The sequence below is a fragment of the Halichoerus grypus genome, chromosome 3 (assembly GCF_964656455.1).
Source record: "Halichoerus grypus chromosome 3, mHalGry1.hap1.1, whole genome shotgun sequence".
Taxonomy (NCBI): domain Eukaryota; kingdom Metazoa; phylum Chordata; class Mammalia; order Carnivora; family Phocidae; genus Halichoerus; species Halichoerus grypus.
In genome coordinates this window covers 172,990,045-173,015,616 of record NC_135714.1, presented here as the reverse complement: position 1 = coordinate 173,015,616, position 25,572 = coordinate 172,990,045, and the positions used below count along the sequence as shown (strand labels likewise).

At 38.6% G+C, this 25,572-nt stretch overlaps 1 protein-coding gene across 1 annotated transcript in view; it reads left to right on the top strand.

Annotated features, from left to right (window-relative positions):
* LOC118552476 (disintegrin and metalloproteinase domain-containing protein 32-like) overlaps positions 1 to 25,572 on the top strand; it is a 173,424-nt gene that overhangs the window by 58,328 nt on the left and 89,524 nt on the right. The window contains exon 10 of the mRNA XM_036118919.2: positions 22,276 to 22,357. Coding sequence (XP_035974812.2) covers positions 22,276 to 22,357 — 82 coding nt within the window. The remainder of the gene's footprint in view (positions 1 to 22,275; positions 22,358 to 25,572) is intronic.

Genomic DNA, 25,572 nt, shown 5'->3' with positions numbered 1-25,572 from the left:
CCATCTGGCCCTGGGCTCTTGTTTTTTGGGAGATTTTTGATTACTGCTTCAATTTCCTTAGTGGTTATAGGTCTGGTCAGTTTTTCTGTTTCTTCCTGGTTCAGTTTTGGTAGTTGATACATCTCTAGGAATGCATCCATTTCTTCCAGGTTATGTAATTTGCTGGCATAGAGTTGCTCATAATATGTTCTTATAATTGTTTGTATTCCTTTGGTGTTGGTTGTGATCTCTCCTCTTTCATTCATGATTTTATTATTTGGGTCCTCTCTCTTTTCTTTTTGATAAGTCTGGCCAGGGGTTTATCAGTCTTTTAATTCTTTCAAAGATCCAGCTCCTAGTTTTGTTGATCTGTTCTACTGTTCTTTTGGTTTCTATTTCATTGATTTCTGCTCTGATCTTTATTATTTCTCTTCTCCTGCTGGGTTTAGGCTTTATTTGCTGTTCTTTCTCCAGCTCCTTTAGGTGTAGGTTTAGGTTGTGTATTTGAGACCTTTCTTGTTTCTTGAGAAAGGCTTGTATTGCTCTATACTTTCCTCTTAGGACTACCTTTGCTGCATCCCAAAGATTTTGAACAGTTGTGTTTTCATTTTCATTGGTTTCCATGAAGTTTTTAAATTCTTCTTTAATTTCCTGGTTGACCCATTCATTCTTTAGTAGGATGCTCTTTAGCCTCCATGTATTTGAGTTCTTTCCGACTTTCCTCTTGTGATTGAGTTCTAGTTTCAAAGCATTGTGGTTCAAAAATACGCCAGGAATGATCCCAATCTTTTGGTACTGATTGAGACCTGATTTGTGACCTAGGATGTGATCTATCTGGAGAATGTTCTGTGGGCACTAGAGAAGAATGTGTATTCTGTTGCTTTGGGATGGAATGTTCTGAATATGTCTGTGAAGTCCATTTGGTCCAGTGTGTCATTTAAAGTCTTTATTTCCTTGTTGATCTTTTGTTTAGATGATCTGTCGATTTCAGTGAGGGGGCTGTTAAAGTCCCCCAGTATTATTGTGTTGCTGTCGATGTGTTTCTTTGCTTTTGTTATTAATTGGCTTATATAATTGGCTGCTCCCATGTTAGGGGCATAGATATTTACAATTGTTAGATCTTCTTGTTGGATAGACCCTTTAAGTAGGATATAGTGTCCTTCCTTATCTCTTATTATAGTCTTTGGTTTAAAATCTAATTTGTCTGATATAAGGTTTGCCACCCCAGCTTTCTTTCAGTGTCCATTAGCATGGTAAATGGTTTTCCACACCCTCACTTTCAATCTGGGGGTGTCTCTGGGTCTAAAATGAGTCTCTTGCAGACAGCCTATCGATGGGTCTTGTTTTTTTATCCATCTGATAGCCTGTGTCCTTTGATTGGGACATTTAGCCCACTTACATTCAGGGTAACTATTGAAAGATATGAATTTAGTGCCATTGTATTGCCTGTAAGGTGACTGTTACGGTATATTGTCTGTGTTCCTTTCTGGTCTGTGTTGCTTTTAGGCTCTCTCTTTGCTTAGAGGACCCATTTCAATATTTCTTGTAGGGCTGGTTTCATGTTTGCAAATTCCTTTAGCTTTGTTTGTCCTGAGAGCTTTTTATCTCTCCTTCTATTTTCAATGACAGCCTAGCTGGATATAGTATTCTTGGCTGCATATTTTTCTCATTTAGTTCTCTGAAGATATCATGCCGGTCCTTTCTGGCCTGCCAGGTCTCTGTGGGTAGGTCTGTTGCCAATCTAATGTTTGTACCATTGTAGGTTACAGATCTCTTGTCCCGAGCTGCTTTCAGGATTTTCTCTTTGTCTCTGAGACTCGTAAGTTTTACTATGAGATGTCGGGGTGTTGACCTTTTTTTATTGATTTTGAGGGGGATTCTCTGTGCCTCCTGGATTTTGATGCCTGTTTCCTTCCCCAAATTAGGGAAGTTCCCTGCTATAATTTGCTCCAATATACCTTCTGCCCCCCTCTCTCTTTCTTCTTCTTCTGGGATCCCAATTATTCTAATATTGTTTTGTCTTATGGTATCGCTTATCTCTCAAATTCTGCCCTCGTGATCCAGTAGTTATTTATCTCTCTTTTTCAGCTTCTTTATTTTCTATCATTTGGTCTTCTATATAATTCTCTCTTCTACCTCATTAATCCTAGCAGTTAGAGCCTCCATTTTTGATTGCACCTCATTAATAGCCTATTTGATTTCGACTTGGTTAGATTTTAGTTCCTTTATTTCTCCAGAAAGGGTTTCTCTAATATCCTCCATGCTTTTTTCAAGCCCAGCTAGTATCTTTATAATCATCATTCTGAACTCTAGTTCCAACCTCTTACTATTGTCCATATTGATTAGGTCCCTGACAATCAGTACTGCCTCTTGTTCTTTTTTTTGAGGTGATTTTTTCCATCTTGTCATTTTGTCCAGAGGAGAATAGATGAATGAGAGAACAAAATGCTAACAGGGTAACAATGACCCCAGAAAAATATACACTAAACAAATCAGAAGAGACCTGAAACCGGGTGAAAAGAAAGGGAAAGAAAGTAAAAAGAAAAAAAAAAGAAAAAGATTAAAAAAAATAGAATATGATCAAATATGATCAGGCTGGTGAATAGATCAGTGCCACACACTAGATTTTGGGTGTATTTTGTTCTGTTGGAAGAAAGTGCTTCCCAAAATTTTAAAGAAAGAAAAGCTCATGTATGTACAAAAATAAGGGTAAATATGATGAAGGGATGGAATATGACTGTAAGGATGAAAATTATAAAAGATTTTATAAAAGGATTTGATAAGATAAGAAGTTGGTTGAAAAAGAAAGAAGAGAAATTAAAAAAAAAGAGAGAATGTGATCAGGCAGGAGACTAGAAGAAAGCCATACACTTGAGATTTAGGGTATATTTTGGTCTGTTAGAAGAAACTGTATCCCAAAATTTTAAAGAGAGAACAACTTATATATATATACCAAAAATAAGGTTAACTAGTATGAAGGGATAGAATATGACACAGATCCCTGTGGTGCGCTCCTGCGCCGCTTCTCCCGGGGGAGGAAGGGGAGTCTCCCTGGATCTGCTGCTTGTTGGGTCCCTGCTGGAGGAGCAGTGCCCTCACTGTGCCGCAGATCACAGTTTATGGCAACCCTGAGCTGAGAGCCCGCGCCTCGGCTCCGTCTCTGCAGCCGGCTTCCCTGCTCCGATACCTGGGAGCTCTGCCGCACTTAGGCACCTCTGGTCTTTCTGTGACCCTGAGGGTCCTGAGACCACACTGTCCCACGAGGGTTCCACCCCCCGCTTAGCCACTGGAGCGACATCCCTCAGCGGAGCCGACTTCTAAAAGTTCCGATTTTATGCTCCGCTGCTCTATCACTTGCCAGTAGCAGCTGACGGAGGCCTCCTCCCCCACCATCTATCCTCCCGAATATCGCCTCGTATTCACTTCTCCACACGTCCTACCTTCCAGAAAGTGGTCGCTTTTCTGTTGAGAGAGTTGCTGCTATTCTTTCCTTCGATCTCCTGTTGAGTTTGTAGGGGTTCAGAATGGTTTGATCCCTATGCAGCTGAATTCCTGAGACCAGACGAAATTTAGGTCCTAGTCCTCTGCCATCTTGCTCCTCCAGCTGTCTCTTCTGCTCATTTTTAAGTGCATTATTCATTTTTTGGGTGTTGAGTTGTAGAAGTTCTTTATATATTTTGGATAGTTACACTTTTTCAGATAGGTCATTTGCAGACTTATTCTGTAGATTTCCTTTTAGTTTTGTTGATTATTTCCTTTGCTGTGCAGAAGCTTTTTATCTTGATGAAGTCCCAATAGTTTATTTTTGCTTTTGTTTCCTTTGCCTCAGGAGACACATCTAGTAAGAAGTTGCGATGGGCCAGTGTCAAAAAGGGTTACTGCCTGTTTTCTCTAGGATTTTCATGGTTTCATTTCTCACCTTTACATCTTTTATCCATTTTGAATATATTTTTGTATATGGTGTAAGAAAGTGGTCCAGTTTTATTCTTTTGCATGTTGATGTCCAGTTTTTCCAACACCATTTGTTGAAGAGACTATCTTTTCCCATTTGATATTTTTTCCTGCTTTGTTGAAGATTAATTGGCCCTATAGTTATATGTTCATTTCTGGGTTTTCTATTGTGTTCCATTGATCTATGTGTCTATTTTTGTTCCAGTGCTATACTGTTTTGGTTACTACAGCTTTGTAGTATAACTTGTAATCTGGAATTGTGATGCTTCCAGCTTTGCTTTTCTTTTTCAAAGTTGCTTTGACTATTTGGAGTCTTTTGTGCTTCCATACAAATTTTAGGATTGTTTTTTCCAGGTCTGTGAAAAATACTGTTGGTATTCTGATAGGAATTGCATTAAATGTGTAGATTGCTTTGGGTAATACAATATTTGTTCTTCCACTCCTTGAGCATGGAATGTCTTTCCATTTCTTTCGCTGGTGTTTTAGAGTTTTCAGAGTATAGGTTTTCACCTCTTTGGTAATAATTCTTTTCATAATAATTTGTTAAAGCATTTCAATGAAGATTTTAAAATTGTACCATCCCTTGTACATTTATTAACTGATCTTCTATAAAGTGGAGCTTTATCTCATTAATTGGGATTATGCATGATTATGAGATACAATTTTTAATTTTTTTTATTTTATTTTTTTAAGATTTTTTATTTATTTATTTGAGAGAGAGAGAATGAGAGAGAGAGCACATGAGAGGGGGGAGGGTCAGAGGGAGAAGCAGACTCCCTGCCGAGCAGGGAGCCCGATGCGGGACTCGATCCAGGGACTCCAGGATCATGACCTGAGCCGAAGGCAGTCACTTAACCAACTGAGCCACCCAGGCGCCCGAGATACAATTTTTTAAAAGATTTTATTTATTTACTTGAGAGAGAGAGAGAAAGTGCATGAGAGAGAGAGAGAGCACAAGCAGGAGGGAGGGGTAGAAGGAGAAGCAGACTCTCCACTGAGCAAGAAGCCTGATGTGGGACTCGATCCCAGAACCCTGGGATCATGACCTGTGCTGAAGGCAGACTGAGCCACCCAGGTGCCCTGTGAAATACAGTTTTTATGGAAAAGGCAATATGTGTTTTTCTCTTTAATTATAAATTTCCAAGAAAGGAGATAGTAAATTTCCATATAGTTGTAAGAAATTAGATTTCAAAACTTACTACAAAGCTACAGGAATCCAAACAGTATTACTAGCATAAAAATGGGCAAATAAACCAATGAATAAAAAAGAGTCAAGAAATAAACCTTTGCATATATGATCAAATGATTTTTGGCACAGATGCCGAGACCTTTCAATGGGGAAAAGACAGTCCCTTCAGCAAATCGTGTTGGGAAAACTGGAGATCCATGTGGAAAAGACTGAAGTTGGACTTTATGCACTATACAAAATTAACTTGAAATGGATCAAAGATCTAAATTTAAGACCTAAAACTATAAAACTATTAGAAGAAGAAATAAGGGGAAAGCTTTATGACATTGGATTTGGCAGTGGTTTCTTGGGTATGACACCAAAAGCATGAGCAACAAGAGTAAAAATAGGTAAACCTGTATACATTAAAAAGGACAAAAAGAACAGAATGAAAAGGCAACCATGCTTATATAGTCAGTTAATCTATGACTAAGGAGGCAAGAATATCCAATGGGGAAAAGGCAGTCCCTTCAACAAATGGTGCTGGAAAAACCAGACAGCTCCATGTAAAAGAGTGAGGCTGGACCTTTTTTTTTTTTTTTTACACCATATGCAAAAATAAAGATGGATCAAAGACCTAAATTTCAGACATGAAGCCATAAAACTCCTAGAAGAAAATATAGACAGCAATTTTTTTGATATCAGCCATAGAAACATTTTTCTAGATATGCCCTCTGTCAAGGGAAACAAAAATACAAACTATTGGGACTACACCAAAATAAAAATCTTCTGCACCATTAAGGAAACCATCAGCAAAGCAAAAAGGCAACCTACTGAATGGGAGAAGGTATTTGCAAGTGATATATCTGATAAGTGGTTACTATCCAAAATATATAAAGAACTTATATAACTCAACAGCAACAAAACAAATAATCTGATTAAAAATGAACAGAAGACCTGAATAGACATTTTTCTAAAGAACACATACAGATGGCCAACTGACACATGAAAAGATGCTCAGCATCACTAATCATCAGGGAAATGCAAATCAAAACCACATTAGATATCCCCTCACACCTATCAGAATAACAAGGGGTGCCTAGGTGACTTGGTCAGTTAAGCACCCGACTCTTGATTTGGGCTCAGGTCATGATCTCAGGGTTGTGAGATTGAGTCCTGCATTGGGCTCTGCACTGGGTGTGGAGCCTGCTTAAGATTCTCTCCCTCTGCCCCTCCACCCCATTCACCCACACACTCACTCTCTCAACAAATGTTGGCGAAGGTGCAGAGAAAAAGGAACCGTTATGCGCTGTTGGTGGGTATGCAAACTGTTGGAGCTGCTGTGAAAAACAGTATGAAGTTTTCTCAAAAAAAAAAAAAATTGCTGTATGATCCAGTAATTTCACTATTTGATATTTACCCAAAGAAAACATAAACACTAATTCAAAAAGATATATGCACCCCTATGTGTATTGTAGCATTATTTACAATAGCCAAGATATGGAAGCAATTCAAGTGTCCATTGATAGATGAATGGGTAAAGAAGAAGTGGTATATATACACAATGGAATATTATTCAGCTATCAAAAAGAATGAAATCTTGCCATTTGCAACAACATGGATTAATCTAGAGACTAAAATATTTAATTAAATAAGTCAGAGAGGGATAAATTCCATATGATTTCACTTATATGTGGAATTTAAGAAACAAAAAAAAATGAACAAAGAAAAAAAGATGAAAAAATGGACTTTTAAATACAGATACAAACTGGTGGCTGCCATAGGGGAAGTGGGGTGGGTAGCTAGGTGAAATAGATAAAGGGGATTAAGAATACAGTTATCTTGATGTGCACTAAGAAATGTATAGATTGTTGAGTCATTATATTTTACACCTGAAACTAATATAAGACTGTATGTTAGTTATGCTTGAATAAAAAAAGAACAGAATGAAAAGGCAACCTATGGAATAGGAGAAGATATTTTCAAATCATGTATCTGGTCAGTATTTAATTTCCAGAATATGTAAGAAACTCCAACAATGTAACAGCAAAAAGACAGTCTCATTAAAACTGGGCAAAGGACTTATATAGACATTGCTCCAGATAAGATATACAAGTGTCCAATAAGCACATTAAGGAATCTTTGTCATTACTAATCATTAGAGGAATGCAAATCAAGAAATAGACACACTGAATCTGGAAAGAATTTTTTTTTTTCTGAGAAAAAAAAACAAAGCTACATATGGAAAGATTTTTTTTTTTCCCCTGAGGGAAAAAAACTAAGCCACTGCTACACATCAGATGAACAAGAAAAAATCCCATACCGAGAGAGGTAGGAGAGGCTGAGACACAATCTCACCATAAATGGTCACTCAGAATTTGGGGGAACTCATAACTCTGAGCTTCTCTCTGAGGAACTAATGGCTTAAACCCCACATCTAACAACCCAGCTTTTAAGACCAGCACCTGAGAGGCAAGCCCACAAAACATGTAGACTTGAAAGCCAGTAGGGCTTGCATCATAAGATCCACAGACTATCAGGAATTGGGAAACAGTTCTTAAGGGCTCATCGGACTCTGAGGCTACCCCACAGGGCCTAGAACACAGGTAGTGGACAGAAATGCCCAGTCTTCCTGTGAAAGAGGAATTTAACACACATCTAAGGGCCTAATGAATTATCAGTAGGTGCCATCTTTGTGCTTTCCTTCTGCATTACTCTAGGTTGCTGGAATCTCCAGAAAGACCTTGTGCATTCTTCTGGTGCCACAGTTTTGTTTTGTTTTTTTTTTTAGAACTTATTCTTTTGTTGCTGTTAATATGTAATGTATTATTTGTTCCAGGGGTACAGGTCTGTGATTCATCAGTCTTACACAATTCACAGCGCTGACCATAGTACTTACCCTCACCAAAGTCCATCACCCAGCCACCTCATCCCTCCCACCCCACTCCACTCCAGCAACCCTCAGTTTGTTTCCTGAGATTAAGAGTCTCTTATGGTTTGTCTCCCTCTCTGGTTTCGTCTTGTTTCATTTTTCCCTCCCTTCCCCTATGATCCTCTGTCTTGTTTCTCAAATTCCTCATATCAGTGAGATCATGTGATACTAGTCTTTCTCTGATTGACTTATTTCACTTAGCATAATACCCTCTAGTTTCATCCACGTCGTTGCAAATGGCAGGATTTCTTTCTTTCTTTTCTTTTTTTTTTTTTTTGATTGGTGCCACAGGTTTTGTGGCTGCTGCCCAAGGGATCACCTGATGGTCAGTAGGGATTACTTTCGTGGGGCCTATAGGACTATAGCTAATGGAGAAATATTTCTTGACTGGCTACACCCCACAGGGCACAGTACAGAGATAGGAAACAGAAATGCACCCCAGTCTTTCTGTGAAAGAGGCCTATTAGTTATCTTCATGGCTCTGGCCTAAGGGCCACATAGTTAAGTGAACACTGAATTAAACACACATCTAGAGGCTGACTATAATCCTCTTCAGAGACTGGGGAGGCCAGCAGGTGCCATCTTCATGCCCTTCCTCTGTCCTGCCCAAGGTCTTTGGTGTCTCTAAAAAAGGAGCTTGTGCACATGTCTGGTGCCCTAAACTTAAGAGGCTGCTGCCCAGAGGATACATCCCTTGATAGCCTGGCTTTGATGGCCAGTGGGGCTTGTGTTCACAGGGTGAAGGAGTGGTAACAAAGAAATGGTTATTAACTGGCTATCACCCCAGGGCTCGGCACAGAAGTAGACTAAAATGCCAGTTTCCCAGTGTTCCCCCGAAAGAGGTATATTTGCATATGTTAAAGACTTCTGCCTTAGTGTCTGGCTTCCAATCAGCCTGAATCTAGATGCTGACTGAGACCCTCCCATTTGGGGCAGTGACAGGTCTTGGCACACCATCAACTAGTGGGACCCTCTAAAAATAAAGTAACCTGCCTGGACATCACAGATGTTTGACAGATTACCAGAGGAACAACAAGATTAAATGATAACTTCACATTCTATACAAGGCCACTCCTTTAAGACTGAGAGATAACTGATTTATCTAATGCATAGAAACTAACACAAAGTCAAGGAAAGTGGAAAACGGGAATATTTTGCAAATGAAAGACTAAGAAAACTTCAGAAAAAGATCTTAATGAAATGGATATAAGTGATCAAAAAAATGGTCTTAAAGATGCTCTTTGAGCTCAGGGTTGTATGGAAAAGGTGAGAATTTCAACAAAGAGAAAATGTAAGAAATACAAAATAGAAGTCACCAAGCTAAAGATATAATAACTGAATGGAAAAATACAATAGAAGGATTCAACACCATACTAGATGAAGTGGAAGAAAGGATCAGTGAACTCAAGGCTCACTCCGTCAGAGCAGGAAACACAAAAAGAGAAGAGCAAAAATAGCATAAGGGACTTGTAGGAGAACATCAAGCAGACCAACATTCGCATTACAGTAGGAGATAGGAGAAAGGAGTAGAAAAGTTTGGTGAAGAAATAATGGCTGAAAATTTCCCTAATTTGGGAAAGGAAATAGGAATTCAGATCCAGGAATTCCAGAGAGTGCCAAGTAAGACAAAGCCAAAGGGACTCACACCAAGACACATTAATATCAAATTGTCAAAAGTTAAAGAGGAGGGAATCTTAAGTGCAGCAAGGAAAAAAAAAAAGAAAACCCACGAATTATTACATATAAGGGAACCCCAAAACACTGTTAGCAGATTTTTCAGCAGAAACTTTCTATGCCAGCAAGGAGTTGCATGATATATTTGAAGTGCTGACAGAAAAAAAATGTTAAGAATACTGTACTTGGAAAAATTGAAGGAGACATAGTGTTCCAACAAGCAAAAGCTAAAGGATATCATCACCACTAGACCAGTCTTACAAGAAATGTTAAAGGAATATGTTTCAGCTGAAATGAGATGGACACTAATTAGTAACAAGAAAACACATGAAAGTATAAATCTGACTTATAGGGTAAATAGTAAAATCCAGGTTAATCTAATGTTGTAAAGGGGGTGGGTTCATCACTTATAAAGCTAGTAAGAAGGTTTAAAGACAAAGTAGTAAACACAGCTGTAATTTTTTAGAGGATACACAAAAAGATGTTAAGTTGTGACATCATAGCAAAACATGGGGGTGGAGGAAGTAAAAATGTAGACCATTAGAATGTGTTCAAAGTTATCACCTTAAAGTAGACTTACAATTTGTTTTATGTAAGCCTCATGGTAACCACAAAGGTAAAACTTATAGTATAAATACCAAAGATAACATGAAATAAATGTGAGCATACCGTTATAGAAAATCATCAAATCAAAAAGGAAGAAAGCAAGAGAAGAAGAAATGAACAGGGCAGTTAGTTATAAAGCAGCCAGAAAACAATAAAATGGCAATAAGAACCTAGCTATTGGTTGGGACTTCTGGGACAATGGCAGAATAGGAGGAACCTAAACTCACCTTGTGCCACAGGCACACCTAGAGAAAAGTCACATCAGTGCAACTAACCCAGAAAATGACCTAAAGACTGGCAAAACAGACTTTCCACAGTTACTCATAGAGGAGGCCATATCCAAAAGGGTAGGAGTGGGGAGACCGGGTCACAAACCAAACGGTGAAACCAACCACAAACAGGAGGGACATCACAATCATGGAGAAGGGAGAGGAGCAGACCACACACTAGGCACCGCAGACGTAGGGGACCGTGAATGGGAACATGAGTCCCCATAACATTTGGCTTTAAAAACCAGTGGAGCTTAACTTCATGAGTTTTACAACGGGGCTTAACTCCAGGTACCTTAAAAATTAGGGGGCTTAGCTCTGGGAGAGCTGGAGGGCAATAGGAAACTGAGTCCCTGACCTTAAAGAGCCAGCATAACAAACAACCTCACTGAAATAAAGCATAGAAGCAGAAAAGTGCCAGAGATATACATGGAGATTTACTTAATAACCTCAGAATGTGTGCTGGAGGGCCAGGGATTTTTAGGAGACTTCTCTAAGAACAAAAGAATTGGTGGGTGCCATTTCTTTTCCCCACCGACCTCCAGCCTAGATACCCTGACACCTCTGGGAACCAGCGTGAACACCCTCTACCTACCTTGCTAATACTGTGTGCCCTGCTCCTGCATTCTGCTGATCTGCCCACTCTAACCCCCCCGCTCTGCAGGAGTCCCTCCAAAGTGGCTCTTGCTTTATCACATCCTGCAAGCAGCCACGGCAGGGACCAGCGCCACTCCAAAGTGACTCCTGCCCCAGGGAAAGAAGAATATTGCCACACACACTAACAGTTTGACTGCAGCTCCAGCAGATGGACTGGAGGCACACATCTAATTTGACTATGGGCCCCACCCACCAAAAAATCTCTCAGGGGTCAGCACAGTGAGAGAGCCCTGTTGCTCAGGGTCACTGCAGCCCTGGCAGACAGACTAGGAGCAGGCATCTGCTCTGATTGCTGGCCCTGCCCACCAACAAAAGCCTCTCAGGGCACAAGGCAGGGAGAGCACCCGCATCCCAACAGATAGACTAGGGGCAGGCATCTGATTTGACTGCAGGCCCTACGTACCAATGAAAGCCTCTCAAGACAATGCAAAGACAGTGCCCTGCAGTTTGGTGTGACTGCAGCTCCAGAAATGGGCTGAGGGCAAGTATGTGGTCTGATTGCTGACACCACCGAACTACAAGCTCACATTGGCTCAGACTGGCTCTTTTTATTTAAGTTTTTATTAAAATTTGTTAGTTGACATGCAGTGTAATATTAGTTGCAGGTGTAACAAATAGTGATTCAGCACTTCCATACACACAAGTGTGCTCCTTGATCCCCATCACCTATTTCACCCATCCCCCACTCACCTCCCCTCTTGTAACCATCAGTTTGTTCTTTACAGTTAAGAGTCTGTTTCTTGGTTTGCCTCTCTCTCTTCTTCTCTTTGCTTGTTTGTTTTGTTTCTAAAATTCCACATATGAATGAAATCATATGGTATTTATGGTCTTTGTCTGGTTTTGAGATCAAGGTAATGCTGGCCTCATAGGGTTTGGAAGTTTTCCTTCCATTTTTATTTTTTGAAACAGCTTCAGAAGAATAGGCATTAATTCTTCTTCAAATATTTGGTAGAATTCCCTTGGGAAGTCATCTGGCCTTGGGCTCTTGTTTGTTGGGAGATTTTTGATTACTGCTTCAATTTCCTTGCTGGTTATGGGTCTGCTTATGTTTTCTATTTCTTCCTGTTTCAGCTTTGGTAGTTTATACATCTCTAGGAATGCATCCATTTCTTCCAGATTGCCTAATTTGTTGACATATTATTGCTCATAATATGTTCTTATAAATGTTTGTATTTCTTCAGTGTTTGTTGTGATCTCACCTGTTTCATTCATGATTTTATTTTATTTGGGTCCTTTCTCTTTTCTTTTTGAAAACACAAAACAAAACAAAAAAACTCTGCCACACTCAGGCACCCTCAGTCTTCCTGTGACCCTGGGGATCCTCAGACCACACTTACCTACCTAGGGTTCTGCCCCCACTTAGCCAACTGAGTGCCTTTCAGGCGGGACGTCCCTCACCAGAGCAGACTTCTAAAAGTTCCGATTTTGTCCTCTCCTGCTATATCACTTTCTGGTCAGCTTATGGAGGCTCCCTCCCACTGTGGTTTATCTTCCCATATATTGCCTTGGATTCACTTCTCTGCACCTCCTATGTTGCAGAAATTGGTTGCTTTTCTATTTGTAGAATTGCAGCTATTCTTTTCTTAGATCTCTGGTTGCGTTCGCAGATGTTCAGAATGGTTTGATAGCTATCTAGCTGAATTCTTGGGACCAGACAAAACTAAGGTCTCCTACTCCTCTGCCATCTTGGACTCCTCCCACAAAATAAGTCTTAATAAATTTAAGAAGATTTAAAGCATATCTGGCATCTTTTCTGATCATAATTTTAGGAAACTAGAAATCAATACAAGAAGAAAACTGGGAAATTCACAAATATATAGAGTTTAAGCGTTAGGCTACTGAAAAACCAATGGGTCAAAAAAATCAAAAGAGAAGGCAAAAAGTACCTTGAGACAGGCTAAAAGTTCATTAATTTTGTTTATCTTTACAAAGAACTAGCTCTTGGTTTACTTGATCTTTTCTATTGATTTTTTAAGTCTTATTTACTTCTGCTCTGATCTTTATTGTTTCCTCCCTTCTACTAACTTTGAGCTTCTTTTTTTGTTGTTGTTAAATAGATTTTTTAAATTTATTTTCTGTATTCTATTTATTTTTTTAAATTTTTTTATGTTATGTTAATCACCATACATTACATCATTAGTTTTTGATGTAGTGTTCCATGATTCATTGTTTGCACATAACAACCAGTGCTCCATTCAATACGTGCCCTCTTTAATACCAGGCTAACCCATCGCCCCACACCCCTCCCCTCTAGAACCCTCAGTTTGTTTGTCTCAGAGTCCATAGTCTCTCATGGTTCGTCTCCCCCTCCAATTTCCCCCCCTTCATTTTTCCCTTCCTACTATCTTCTTTTTTTAACATATAATGTATTATTTGTTTCAGAGGTAGAGGTCTGTGATTCAACAGTCTTACACAATTCACAGCGCTCACCATAGCACATACCCTCCCCAATGTCTATCACCTAGCCACCCCATCCCTCCCACCTCCCACCACTCCAGCAACCCTCAGTTTGTTTCCTGAGATTAAGAATTTCTCGTATCAGTGAGATCATATGATACATGTTTTTCTCTGATTGACTTATTTCGCTCAGCATAATATCCTCCAGTTCCATCCACGTCATTGCAAATGGCAAGATTTCATTCCTTTTGATGGCTGCATAATATTCCATTGTATGTATATGCTACATCTTTATCCATTCATCTGTCGATGGACATCTTGGCTCTTTCCATAGTTTGGCTATTGTGGACATTGCTGCTATAAACATCAGGGTGCACGTACCCCTTCGGATCCCTACATTTGTATCTTTGGGGTAAATACCCAGTAGTGCAATTGCTGGGTCGTATGGTAGCTCTATTTTCAACTTTTTGAGGAACCTCCATACTGTTTGCCAGAGTGGCTGCACCAGCTTGCATTCCCACCAACAGTGTAGGAGGGTTCCCCTTTCTCCACATCCCCGCCAACATCTGTCATTTCCTGACTTGTTAATTTTAGCCATTCTGACTGGTGTGAGGTGGTATCTCACTGAGGTTTTGATTTGGATTTCCCTAATGTTGAGTGATGTTGAGCACTTTTTCATGTGTCTGTTGGCCATTTGGATGTCTTCTTTGGAAAAATGTCTGTTTATGTCTTCTGCCCATTTCTTGTGAGCTTGTTCTTTTTCTAGTTCCTTTAGGTGTAAGGTTAGACAGATTTTTCTTGTTGTTGTTGTTTTTATTGTTATTGTTGTTTTGAGGTGGGTCTGTATTGCCATCAATTTTCCTCTTAGAATTACCTTCTCTGAGTGCCATGGATTTTGGACAATTGTGTTTTCATTTTCATCTGTCTCCATGCATTTTTTTAAATTTCCTCTTTGATTTCTTTGTTGACCTATTGGTTGTTTAGACTCATGTTATTTAGTCTCCACATGTTTGGTTTTTATAGTTTTTTTTTCTTGTAATTGATTTTTTTTAACTCTTTTAAATTTTATTATGTTATGTTAGTCACCATACAATACATCATTAGTTTTTGATGTGCTGATCCATGATCCATTGTTTTCGTATAACACCTAGTGCTCCATGCAGTACATGCCCTTCTTAATACCCATCACTGGGCTAACCCATCCCCCCACCCCCTTCCCCTCTAGAACCCTCAGTTTGTTTCTCAGAGTCCATAGTCTCTCCTGGTTCATCTCTCCCTCTGATAACCCCCCTTCATTTTTCCCTTCCTTCTCCTAATGTCCTCCATGCTATTCCTTATGTGCCACAAGTAAGTGAAACCATATGATAATTGACTTTCTCTGCTTGACATCTTTCACTTAGCATAATCTCCTCCAGTCCCATCCATGTTGATGTAAAAGTTGGGTATTCATCCTTTCTGATGGCTGAGTAATATTCCATTGTATATATGGACCATATCTTCTTTATCCATTCATCTCTTGAAGGGCATCTCGGCTCTTTCCACAGTTTGGCTATTGCAGACATTGCTGCTATGAACATTGGGGTGCATATGGCCCTTCTTTTCACTACATCTGTGTCTTTGGGGTAAATACCCAGTAGTGCAATTGCTGGGTCATAGGGTAGCTCTATTTTTAAATTTTTGAGGCACCTCCCCACTGTTTTCCAAAGTGGCTGTACCAACTTGTATTCCCCCCAACAGTGGAAGAGGGTTTCCCTTTCTCCACAACCTCTCCAACATTTGTGATTTGTAGTTTCATATTGTTGTGGTCAGAAAAGATGAATGATATATTTTCAGTCTTCTTAAATTTGTTGAGACCTTATTTTATGACCTACCATGACCTATCCTGGAGCATGTTCCATGTGTACTTGAAAGGATGTATATTCTGCTGTTTTTGTATGGAATGTACTGTATATATATATTTCTGTTAAGTCCATCAGGTTTAATGTGTTGTTCAAAGATACTATTTCCTTATTGGTTTTATATGTGGGTGATCTATTAATAGATGTAAATGGGGTATTAAAGTCCCCTACTATTTTTGCATTACTGTTAATTTCTCCCTTTCTATTGGTTAATCTTTTCTTTATATACTTAGATATTTCAATGTTTGGTGCATAGATATTTGTAGTATTCTCTTGTTGGACTAATTCCCTTTATCATTATGTAATGCCTTTCTTTGTCTCTTTTTACAGTCTTTGTTTTAAAGCCTATTTTGTCCAATATAAGAATTGCTACCCTGGCTCCCCCCCCCCCACTTTCATTTGCATGGAATATCTTTTTTCATCCATTCACTTTCAGTATGTGTCTTTAGACCTAAAGTAAGAGTCTAATAAGCAGCAAAAGATGGTTCTTGTTACCCATTTTGCCACCCTGTGTCTTGATTGGAGCATTTGGACCATTTACATTTAAAGTAATTATTGATAGGTATATACTTTTGCGATTTTAATTGTTTTCTGGTTGTTTTTGTTGTTCTCTGTTGTCTTCTTCCTCTCTTGATCTCTTTCCTTGTGATTGATGAGTTTATGTAGTGTTATGTTTGGCTTTCTTTATTTTATGCGTATCTATTATAGGTTTTGGTCTGTGGTTACTATGATGTTCACATATAACATCCTAAGTGTATATGAATCTAATTTAAAGTTTATGGTATTTTTGTTTTTTACTCCCTCCTTCACATTTTATATATATATATGTTGTCATACTTTATATCTTAATTCATATCATAATTTGCTTCTTTTTTTTTAAAGATTTTATTTATTTATTTGACAGAGAGAGAGACAACAAGAGAGGGAACACAAGCAGGGGGAGTGGGAGAGGGAGAAGCAGGCTTCCCGCTGAGCAGGGAGCCCGATGCGGGGCTCGATCCCAAGACCCTGGGATCATGACCTGAGCTGAAGGCAGACGCTTAATGACTGAGCCACTCAGGTGCCCCTCATAATTTGCTTCTAATTATGGCTTTTTTTCCATTAAAAAAAATCCTTTTAACATTTTTACTGTAAGGGTTTGGTGGTGATAAAATCCTTTAACTTTTGTTCAAATGGTAAACTCTTTATCTCTCTTTCAATTCCAGATGATAACCTTGCCAGGTAGAGTATTCTTGGTTGTAGGTTTTTTCCTTTCAGCACTTTGAACATATCATGCCACTCTCTTCTGGCCTGCAGTTTCTGCTGAAAAGTCCAGCTGATGGTCTTATGGGGTTTTCCTTGTATATAAGTAGTTGCTTCTTTCTTACTGCTTTTAACATTCTCTGTCTTTAACTTTTGACATTTTAATTGTTATTGTTGTGGTGTGGACCTTCTTGGGTTCATCTTGTTTGCAACTCTGCACTTCCTGAACCTGGCTGTCTACTGCCTTCCTGAAGTTAAGGAAGTTTTTATGTATTATTTTTTTTTTAAGATTTTATTTATTTATTTGAGAGAGAGAGAGAGAGGGAGAGCATAGAGGGAGAAGCAGACACTCCACTGAGCAGAGAGCCCAATGTAGGGCTTGATCCCAGAACCCTGAGATCATGACCTAAGCCAAAGGCAGACACTTAACTGACTGAACCACCCAGGTGCCCCTACCTATTATTTCAAATAAGTTTTCTGCTCCTTTCTCTATTTTTCTTTTTGGGCCCTAATGATGAAGGGAATATTTGTTTGCTTGATGTTGTCCAGTGGGTCCCTTAAAGTATTTTCACTTTTTAAAAATGCCTTTTTCTTTTTGCTGTTCAGCTTGGGTACTTTCCATGACCCTGTCTTCCAGATTGCTGATCCATTCTTCTGCAGCTACTAATCTACTGTTGAGTCTCTCTAGCATATTTTTTAGTTATTGTATTCTTCAAGTCAGATTGGTTTTTAAAAAATATATTCTATCTTTTTATTGAAGGTCTCACTGAGTTTTTCCACTTTTTCTGACCGGCCCAGTGAGCATCTTTATGATCATTACTTTAAATTCTTTATGAGGCATATTGCTTATCTCTCTTTCATTAGTTATTTTTCTGATGTCTTTTTCTTTCTTTTGGAGCAATTCCTCTGTATCCCCATTTTTCTTGAATTTCTGTTTGTTTCTATGAATTAGAAAAGCTACCTTTCCTAAACTTGAAGGAATGGTCTTGTTTATATTCATCCCTTGTATAGACTTCCCTTGTTGACTTTTGCTGGCTGGCTGGAGCTGTAGATGAAGTGGGCTGGGGGCCACGGTGCACTCCGTGCTCGGGCTGCTCTGGTGGGATGGCCAGGGCTCAAGTGGGTGTGGTGGTGGTCTGGTGGTGAAGCCAGGGTGGTCTGAGGCTCTACGCACAGAGGCTATCCTGATATGACAGCTGAATCTGAAGTGATTGCAAGCTGATGGGTTCCATGGTTCTCTGCACAGTGGGCACTTTGACATGATAGCTGAATTTGAAGTGGGTGCAGGCCAGGGTATTCTGGGCCTCTATATTCTATATTCTGAGGGCCTCCTAGCAGGACAGCTAAAATTGATGTGGGCACAGTCTAGGGTGGTCCCTGGGCTTTCTACACAAAGGGTGTCCTGACAGGATAGCTGAAGCTAAAGTGGATGCAAGCCATGGTGTTCTGGGACTCTCTGCTCAGAGGATGCCCAGGCTGGACTGCTGGAGCCAAGATGGGGTGCAGACCAGAGGGTCCTGGGGTGTTCTGTGCAGAGGGCACCCTGGCAGGACAGCTGTAGCTGAAATGGCATGGGCTGGGTGCTCCTGGGGCTCTTCAAGCAACAGGCACCCTGCAGGACAGGTAAAGCTGAAGTGGGCATGGGTTGGTGTGGTCCTTGGGCTCTCCAAGCAAAGGGTGCCCTGGCAGGACAGCGGAAGCTAAAGTGGATGCAATCTGGGTTATCCTGGGATGCTCAGAGCAGGGGTGCCCTGGTGGAGCAGCTGGAACCAAGGTGGGAATGGGCTAGAGGTTTCTTGGGCACCCTGTTGGGGTGACTGGAGCCAAAGCAGGTGTCAGTCGGAGGTCCTGGAGTGTTCTGCATTGGGGTGCCCTAGCAAGCTGTTGGAAACTGCAGTGGTATGGGCCTGGATTGTTCTGAGGTGACTTTGTACGTGTGTCACCTTGGCATGATGGCTAGAGCTGCAGTGAGCACTGACCAGGGGCATCCCAGTGGAACAGCTGGGGCTGGTAGAATCAGGCGCACAGGGCTCACTGAGGTGGTAAACCAGCCAGGACATCTGTACCTTGCTTCCATTCACATTATCAAAGTGGAAGAGGAAAATAAACTGTTGCACTTGCCAGCTCCCTTGTCCTGGAGGGAGTTTTAGCAGCTCCCTCCTACCCCCCCACCCCCACAGTTTGGCTGAGTTCTGGGGCTGGATCTTTTATATACTAGTTGGTCTTTTAAACCCTGGCTTTTTTTCTGTGTCTCAGGGCATCTAGGGGTGGTGTGGACTAGGGGCCTGGTGCTTGCAGGTTGGCTATGGCTCCCAGACCCTGCTCCCATCTACACGATCAAGTTGTAGGCAGAGTGTAAACCATTGCACTCGCTAGCCCCTTTACCCACAGAGAGTTCCAGCAACTCCCCTGACATTTGGTAGATTTCTAGAGCTGGCTCTTTTAGGTACTAGTTGCTCTTTTAACCACAGGTTCGTTGGTTTGTTTTTTTCTGTGCCCCAGGGCAGATGAATCTGCTCCTGGTCTCTCAGTACTATCCCTCCTCGCTGCCATTTGCAGTGTTGGATGTGGGGGTTCTCTTCATTACTGTGTCTCCTTCCATCTTGCCAGTCCCTTTTGCCTTTCTATCTTTTGTTGTACAGAAGCTGTTCAGTTAGCCCTAAGTTCTTTTTCAGGAGGAATTGCTCTATAAATAGGTATAGATTTGGTATGTCTATGGAGGAGGTAAGATCAAGATCTTCCTATGTTGCCATCTTGGACCAGCTCTTCCTGTTAAGTGTTCTTTAAGCATTCAGGTACATGTCCTTTATAATATATATGATTTCAGAATATTTTCTGGCTGTGGGTTGTCTTTTCATTTTCTTAACAGTATATTTTAAAAATCAGATTTTGATGAATTCATTATTAACTTATCAATTTTTTATTTTATGAATCATGTTTTTGATGTTGTACCAAAAAATATCTTTGCCTCACCCAAATTTACAGATTTCTCTACTATATTTTTTTCTAGAAGCCTTATAGTTTTAAGTTTTTCTTATTTAGAGTTAATTATTGTATATGCTATGAGGTACGGAGGAGACAATTTTTTGCATATGAATAAATAATTACTCAGCATTAATTCTTGAAAACACTATAGTTTCTCCATTTAATTGCTTTTGTACTTTTGTAACAAATAATTTGACTTTATATGTAAGAGTCTATTTTTGGTCTATTCTTTTGTGAATAACACACTGCCTTGATTACTATAGTTTTATAAAAACTATTTAAATCAAGTAGTATAAGTTCTCCAAATATTTTCTTCTTTTTGAAAATTGTTTTGGTTATTCTAAGTTTTTGCCTTTCTACATAAGTGTTAGATTCAACTTCTCAGTTGCCATAAAATATCTTGCTGGAATGTTGATTGGAACTGCATTGAATCTATACAGTAGCATGGGGAGAACTGGCAGCTCAGTAATAGTAAGTCTTCCAGTCAACGAACTTGGTATTTTCTTCCATTTACTTAGATCTTTTTAAATTTCTTTCATCAGTGTTCTGCAGTATACAGTTCTACCAGTATACAGATATATCAGTGTCCTATCAGGATGCAGATCTTTCTCACATTTATGTTAGCCTTATATCCTAGTATAATATCATGTCTTTAGTGCTATTTTTTCTTCTTTTTTGAACACAAAATGGAAAAACATTTAATTTACTTATTTATCTTTAAATTTTTTATTCAAATGTATTTGAATGTTACATAACATTGTAAATTTAAGGTATACAACATGTTAATAAATACATTTATATATTATATGATTGCCATTGTAGTGGTAATAAGCACATCTATCATGTAATTATCATTTATTTTTAGTGCTTGGAATAATAAAATTCTAGGCTCTTAGCAGATTTAAAGATTATAATACAACATTGTTATCTATATCTACTATACTTGTATTAGATCTCTAGGTCTTATTGACTACTCATTGCATGTTTGTACCCTTAAATAACATTAACGCTATTGTAAATGTTTCATTTTACTTTAGTTTCAAATATTTTATTGCTAGTATATAAGAATCAGATTGACTTTTGTACGTCGACTTTGAAACATGCAAACCTTCTGAACATACTTAGTGCTAATAGCTTTTCATATACTGTGCGATTTCCTAGGTAGACAGTCACATTATCCATAAAGAGAGAAAACTGTATTCCTTCCTTTCCAATCCATATACCTTTTATTTCATTATATTTTATTTTTGCCTTATTTAACAGGCTAGGACCCCTAGTATGATGCTGAATACCAGTGGTGAGAGCAAACATCCTTGCATTTTCACAATCTATTGGTAGCACTATCTTGGATTAAGAACGAGTGTAAACAGTACTTAAAACATTGGGGGAAGAAAGCCAAAGTTTCATGTTAATCGTGAATACTTGTTAACCAGTGCTGGAAGGGTTAGGTATAAAAAGTATCAAAGAGACAGAATAAAGGCAGAAGTAGGGAGACAGTGCAATGTGAAGTGAAGTAGCTGAAACTGAGGAGATGCTTCAATTGATAATTGAAACAAGTTTCTTTATATACATTTTGGAATGTTTGTTTTGATGGGGGCTCTAAAGATGGCAGAACATGTTTGGAGTGTCTATAGCTTATGGTTGAGAGTATGGCTCTGGATTCAGATTGCCTAAATTCATATCCTTCACTAGCATTTATTAATTGTGTTACCTTGAGAAAGTTACTTATACTTTCCATCTGATGATGTATGATTTGTTCAATGGGGATAATAATATCTATTTCATTGGCTTGATTTGAGAATTAAATGGAATAATTTTTATGAAAAATCTCTGGGAATAGTGCTATTATTATATGACAATTTATATGGGCCCTTACTCAATGAAGAAATAATAAAGTTAAGTTATAGAAAAATGAAGTCATTTCTATGAGAAATTGGTAAGCTTTTCTACATCAGAATGAAAATTTTTAATCCATATATTAAAACTGTTTTTCACTGTCACTCAACAAAATGCTTTTGATCAAAATGTTTTTGATCAAAGGCTTTAGTAATCCTAACTAAATATGATAACAGTAATGCCATAAAAAACTTGGGTCCATTGGATATATTTTAGAAATGTAGTATGCTTTGGGATGCCTAGGTGGCTCAGTCAGTTAAGCATCTGCCTTTGGCTCAGGTCATGATCCCAGGGTTCTGGGATTGAGTCCCTTGCTCAGCAGGGAGGCTGCTTCTCTCTCTGCCTGCCATTCCGCCCGCTGCTGGAGCTCTGTCTCTCTGTCTCCCTCTCTCTCTCTGACAAATAAATAAATAAAATAAAATAAAAAAAGAAATATAGCATGCTTAATCTCATTTAATTAAGAATGTCTTCCTAATTTGAAACAATAAGGATGTATGGAGAGATTGTACCTCAATTTGCTTCAGTCTAGGATTTTGTGGACCATAGACAAATTATTCGCAAGAATTCTCATCTTTGAAATGTTTGTCAAAATTAATTATAAATATATACTTATTTATTTAGCTATAGCGATCATCCAGATTATGTGGGAGCCACAGTTCCTGGAAAGATGTGTGTTACCCATTATTCTGCTGGAATTGCTTTGGTATGTAATTATTTAATCTTATTATTTAACAAGATTTATACATTCAAAAATCATTCAGTGTTATAACAAAAATTTTATACAGTTTACATTTATATTTGCATTTAGAGATTACACTTTCTACTGTTAAAAATTTGAAGTGTATAGAAGGAAGAGTATTTTGTAGAACAAACATCTGTTGCAGTTATTTTGGAAGTGGAAGTAGAATAAAAATATCATAAATACACATGCATTCCTTAATATATAGAATAGCACATCATGAAAAATTATCTGTAAAAAAGTTTTATAACCCAAATAGATTTTCACTTGTAGACATAAAATTGGAGAAATAGTCTTACCAATAAAATAGCTTCAAAATTAAAACAGTGATTAAACAAAAAGTATGATAAAAATTCTTTAAAATGTTTCACGCCTCCAAAAGAGTATAAAAAAGAAACTTTTGTCTATTTAAAAAATTAATAATATTTATAAATATTTTATATATACATATAAATTATTGGTACAATTAGATGCATCATTGAATGATAAAGTAATTGGTTGAGCAATTTTCCCACCCTATTCATTTTTGTGTGTGTGTAAAGCAGGTTATTTTTATTACATTTTAATACACTTCTGTATATTGATTTGGAATAGTCAATTTGCAGTTGGTTTCATGGGGCCTGTCTGAGGACAGCGAAATACTTAGGAACAAACAGCGTTAAAGAGAAAACCTAAACCCTTTATATTGTTCAAAAGAAAATCATAGAAGTAACAACAGGCTTTTCTTTTTAGTTCAAAATGTATCTCATATATTAAAGCTCATGACATATTCAAGTCTTAAGTTCTCCTTTGCATTTAATGAGGGCCTACCTGATACTTACTGGTCACCTCATTTTTACATGTATGAATTAGCACATTGCATTCTGAGGAGATAGTTCCAGCATATGTCCACCAAATAGGACTATTAACATGTATTGAGAACAGCCAATGAAGTTGAACTTCATGAAGATGTATTCCTTCAGCTAAATGAGACTTTCCTTAAACCCAACCAAAGTAAAATATAAACCATTTTTTTCATAAGACTGATTTTTTTCATATTCATTTATTTGAAAATAAAACAGGATGATGACATACGTATATAAAATTTGAAAACCATAAAATCCTCTTCGCAAGTTGGGTGATAACATTGCAGATTTATTGAAAATTATTTTCATTACTTTATAGTTCATAACTAGGAAGTTAATGACTGCTCTTAAAAAAGCATAATACAAATACAAATACTAAATACATTGTTATGTGTGACACTGTGTGTCATCATACCATTTAGTCTTCACTACAACCATGTGAGATATTCTATCCCTATGTCACAAAGAAGCTTTGAGAACAAGTACATTGCCCAAGTTCACACAAGAGACCCAAACCCTCTCAGCTGCCAAGTCCAGTGCTCTCTTTCCCACATTAGGCTTCCTCTCAAGGCCAACACTTGCAGAAACAGCTTTCACTTTGAGATATCGCAGTGTGTATCTTAATGTCAGTGAATTCCAGCTCTTTGGCTTGTTAGCTATGTAACTTTGAATATTTTGCCAAATCTCTTGAGTTTTCTGGTTTTGAATGAGAAATAATTCTCTCTTACTAGTTTCCTACCATTAACTATGCAGGGCCTCATGGAGTGGCACCTGGTTTATACAGGCCATTAATATGTATAAATTCCACCTGCACCTCTGAAATAAGCCTTCATAGTTTATAAAGCATGCTCACTTATGTCATTTGATTACTTGGAAAGGAGCAGAGGAAAATACAGTTTTATAAGTACGGTTTAGATCAGAGAATGTCTTTTCTTCTGTGGGCAATCAGGAACCACGGAAGAGTCTTTAACAGCAGAGTGATATGATTGATCTAAGGCATACTTTGGGAGGAACAAGGTAGCACCTCTATGTTGGACAGATGGGACTGGGCAAAACTAGGGGCAGTCTCATATCCTTATGAAGATGTTTATCATGATCTAGGAAAAAAGGTAATGAAGACTTTAGGGAAGAAACAGTGGAAATAGGGATAAGGAAGCATATTTTTCTCAAATGCTTATATTCAGTCACTATGCAAGGCCCTCTCATATTCCCTGTGTTGATATAAGACTGGCCAAGTTCACATTACATATGTCTGGAGACATACCATACAGAGAAAGAAGATTGAGACAACCTGATTTTTTCTTTTTGTTCCTGGGGTCTTGGTACTTTATCAGTTCTTTTTTTCCTTCACAATCTTTGCCTGTGGTGTCCCTATTGCCTAGAATACTCCTTTCTCTTTCTCATTGCCTTATCCAGTTAGTTAACTATTTCTTTTTTTTCTCCTTTTTTTGGTCATCTTCCTGATTTTATTTTTTTATTTAAATTCAGTTAATTAACATATAGTGTATTATTAGTTTCAGAGGTAGAGGTCAGTGGTTCATTGGTCCTATATAACACCCAGTGCTCATTACATCACGTGTCCTCCTTAATGTCCATCACCCACTTACCCCATCTTCCCACCCCACTCCCATCCAGCACCCTCAGTTTGTTTCCTATGATTAAGAGTCTCTTATGGTTTGTCTCCCTCTCTGGTTTCATCTTGTTTAATTTTTCCCTCTCTTCCCCTATGATCCTGTGTTTTGTTTCTTAAATTCCACATATGAGTGAGATCATATGATAATTGTCTTTCTCTGATTGACTTATTTCACTTAGCATAATACCCTCTAGTTCCATCTACATCATTGCAAATGGCAAGATTTCATTCTTTTTGATGGCTGAGTTGTATTCTATTGTATATACATACCATATCTTCTTTATCCATTCATCTGTCGACGGACATCTGGGCTCTTTCCATAGTTTGGCTATTGTGGACATTGCTGCTATAAACATTGGGGTGCAGGTGCCCCTTCGGGTCACTACATTTGTATCTTTGGGGTATAGACCTAGTAGTGCAATTGCTGGGTTGTAGGGTAGCTAAAATGTTTCAAACCTCTAAAAGAGTATTTAAAAGAAACTTTTGGGTGCCTGGGTGGCTCAGTTGGTTAAGCGACTGCCTTCGGCTCAGGTCATGATCCTGGAGTCCCGGGATCGAGTCCCGCATCGGGCTTCCTGCTCAGCAGGGAGTCTGCTTCTCCCTCTGACCCTCCTCCCTCTCATATGCTCTCTCTCTCTCTCATTCTCGCTCTCTCAAATAAATAAATAAAATCTTTAAAAAAAAAAAAAGAAACTTTTATG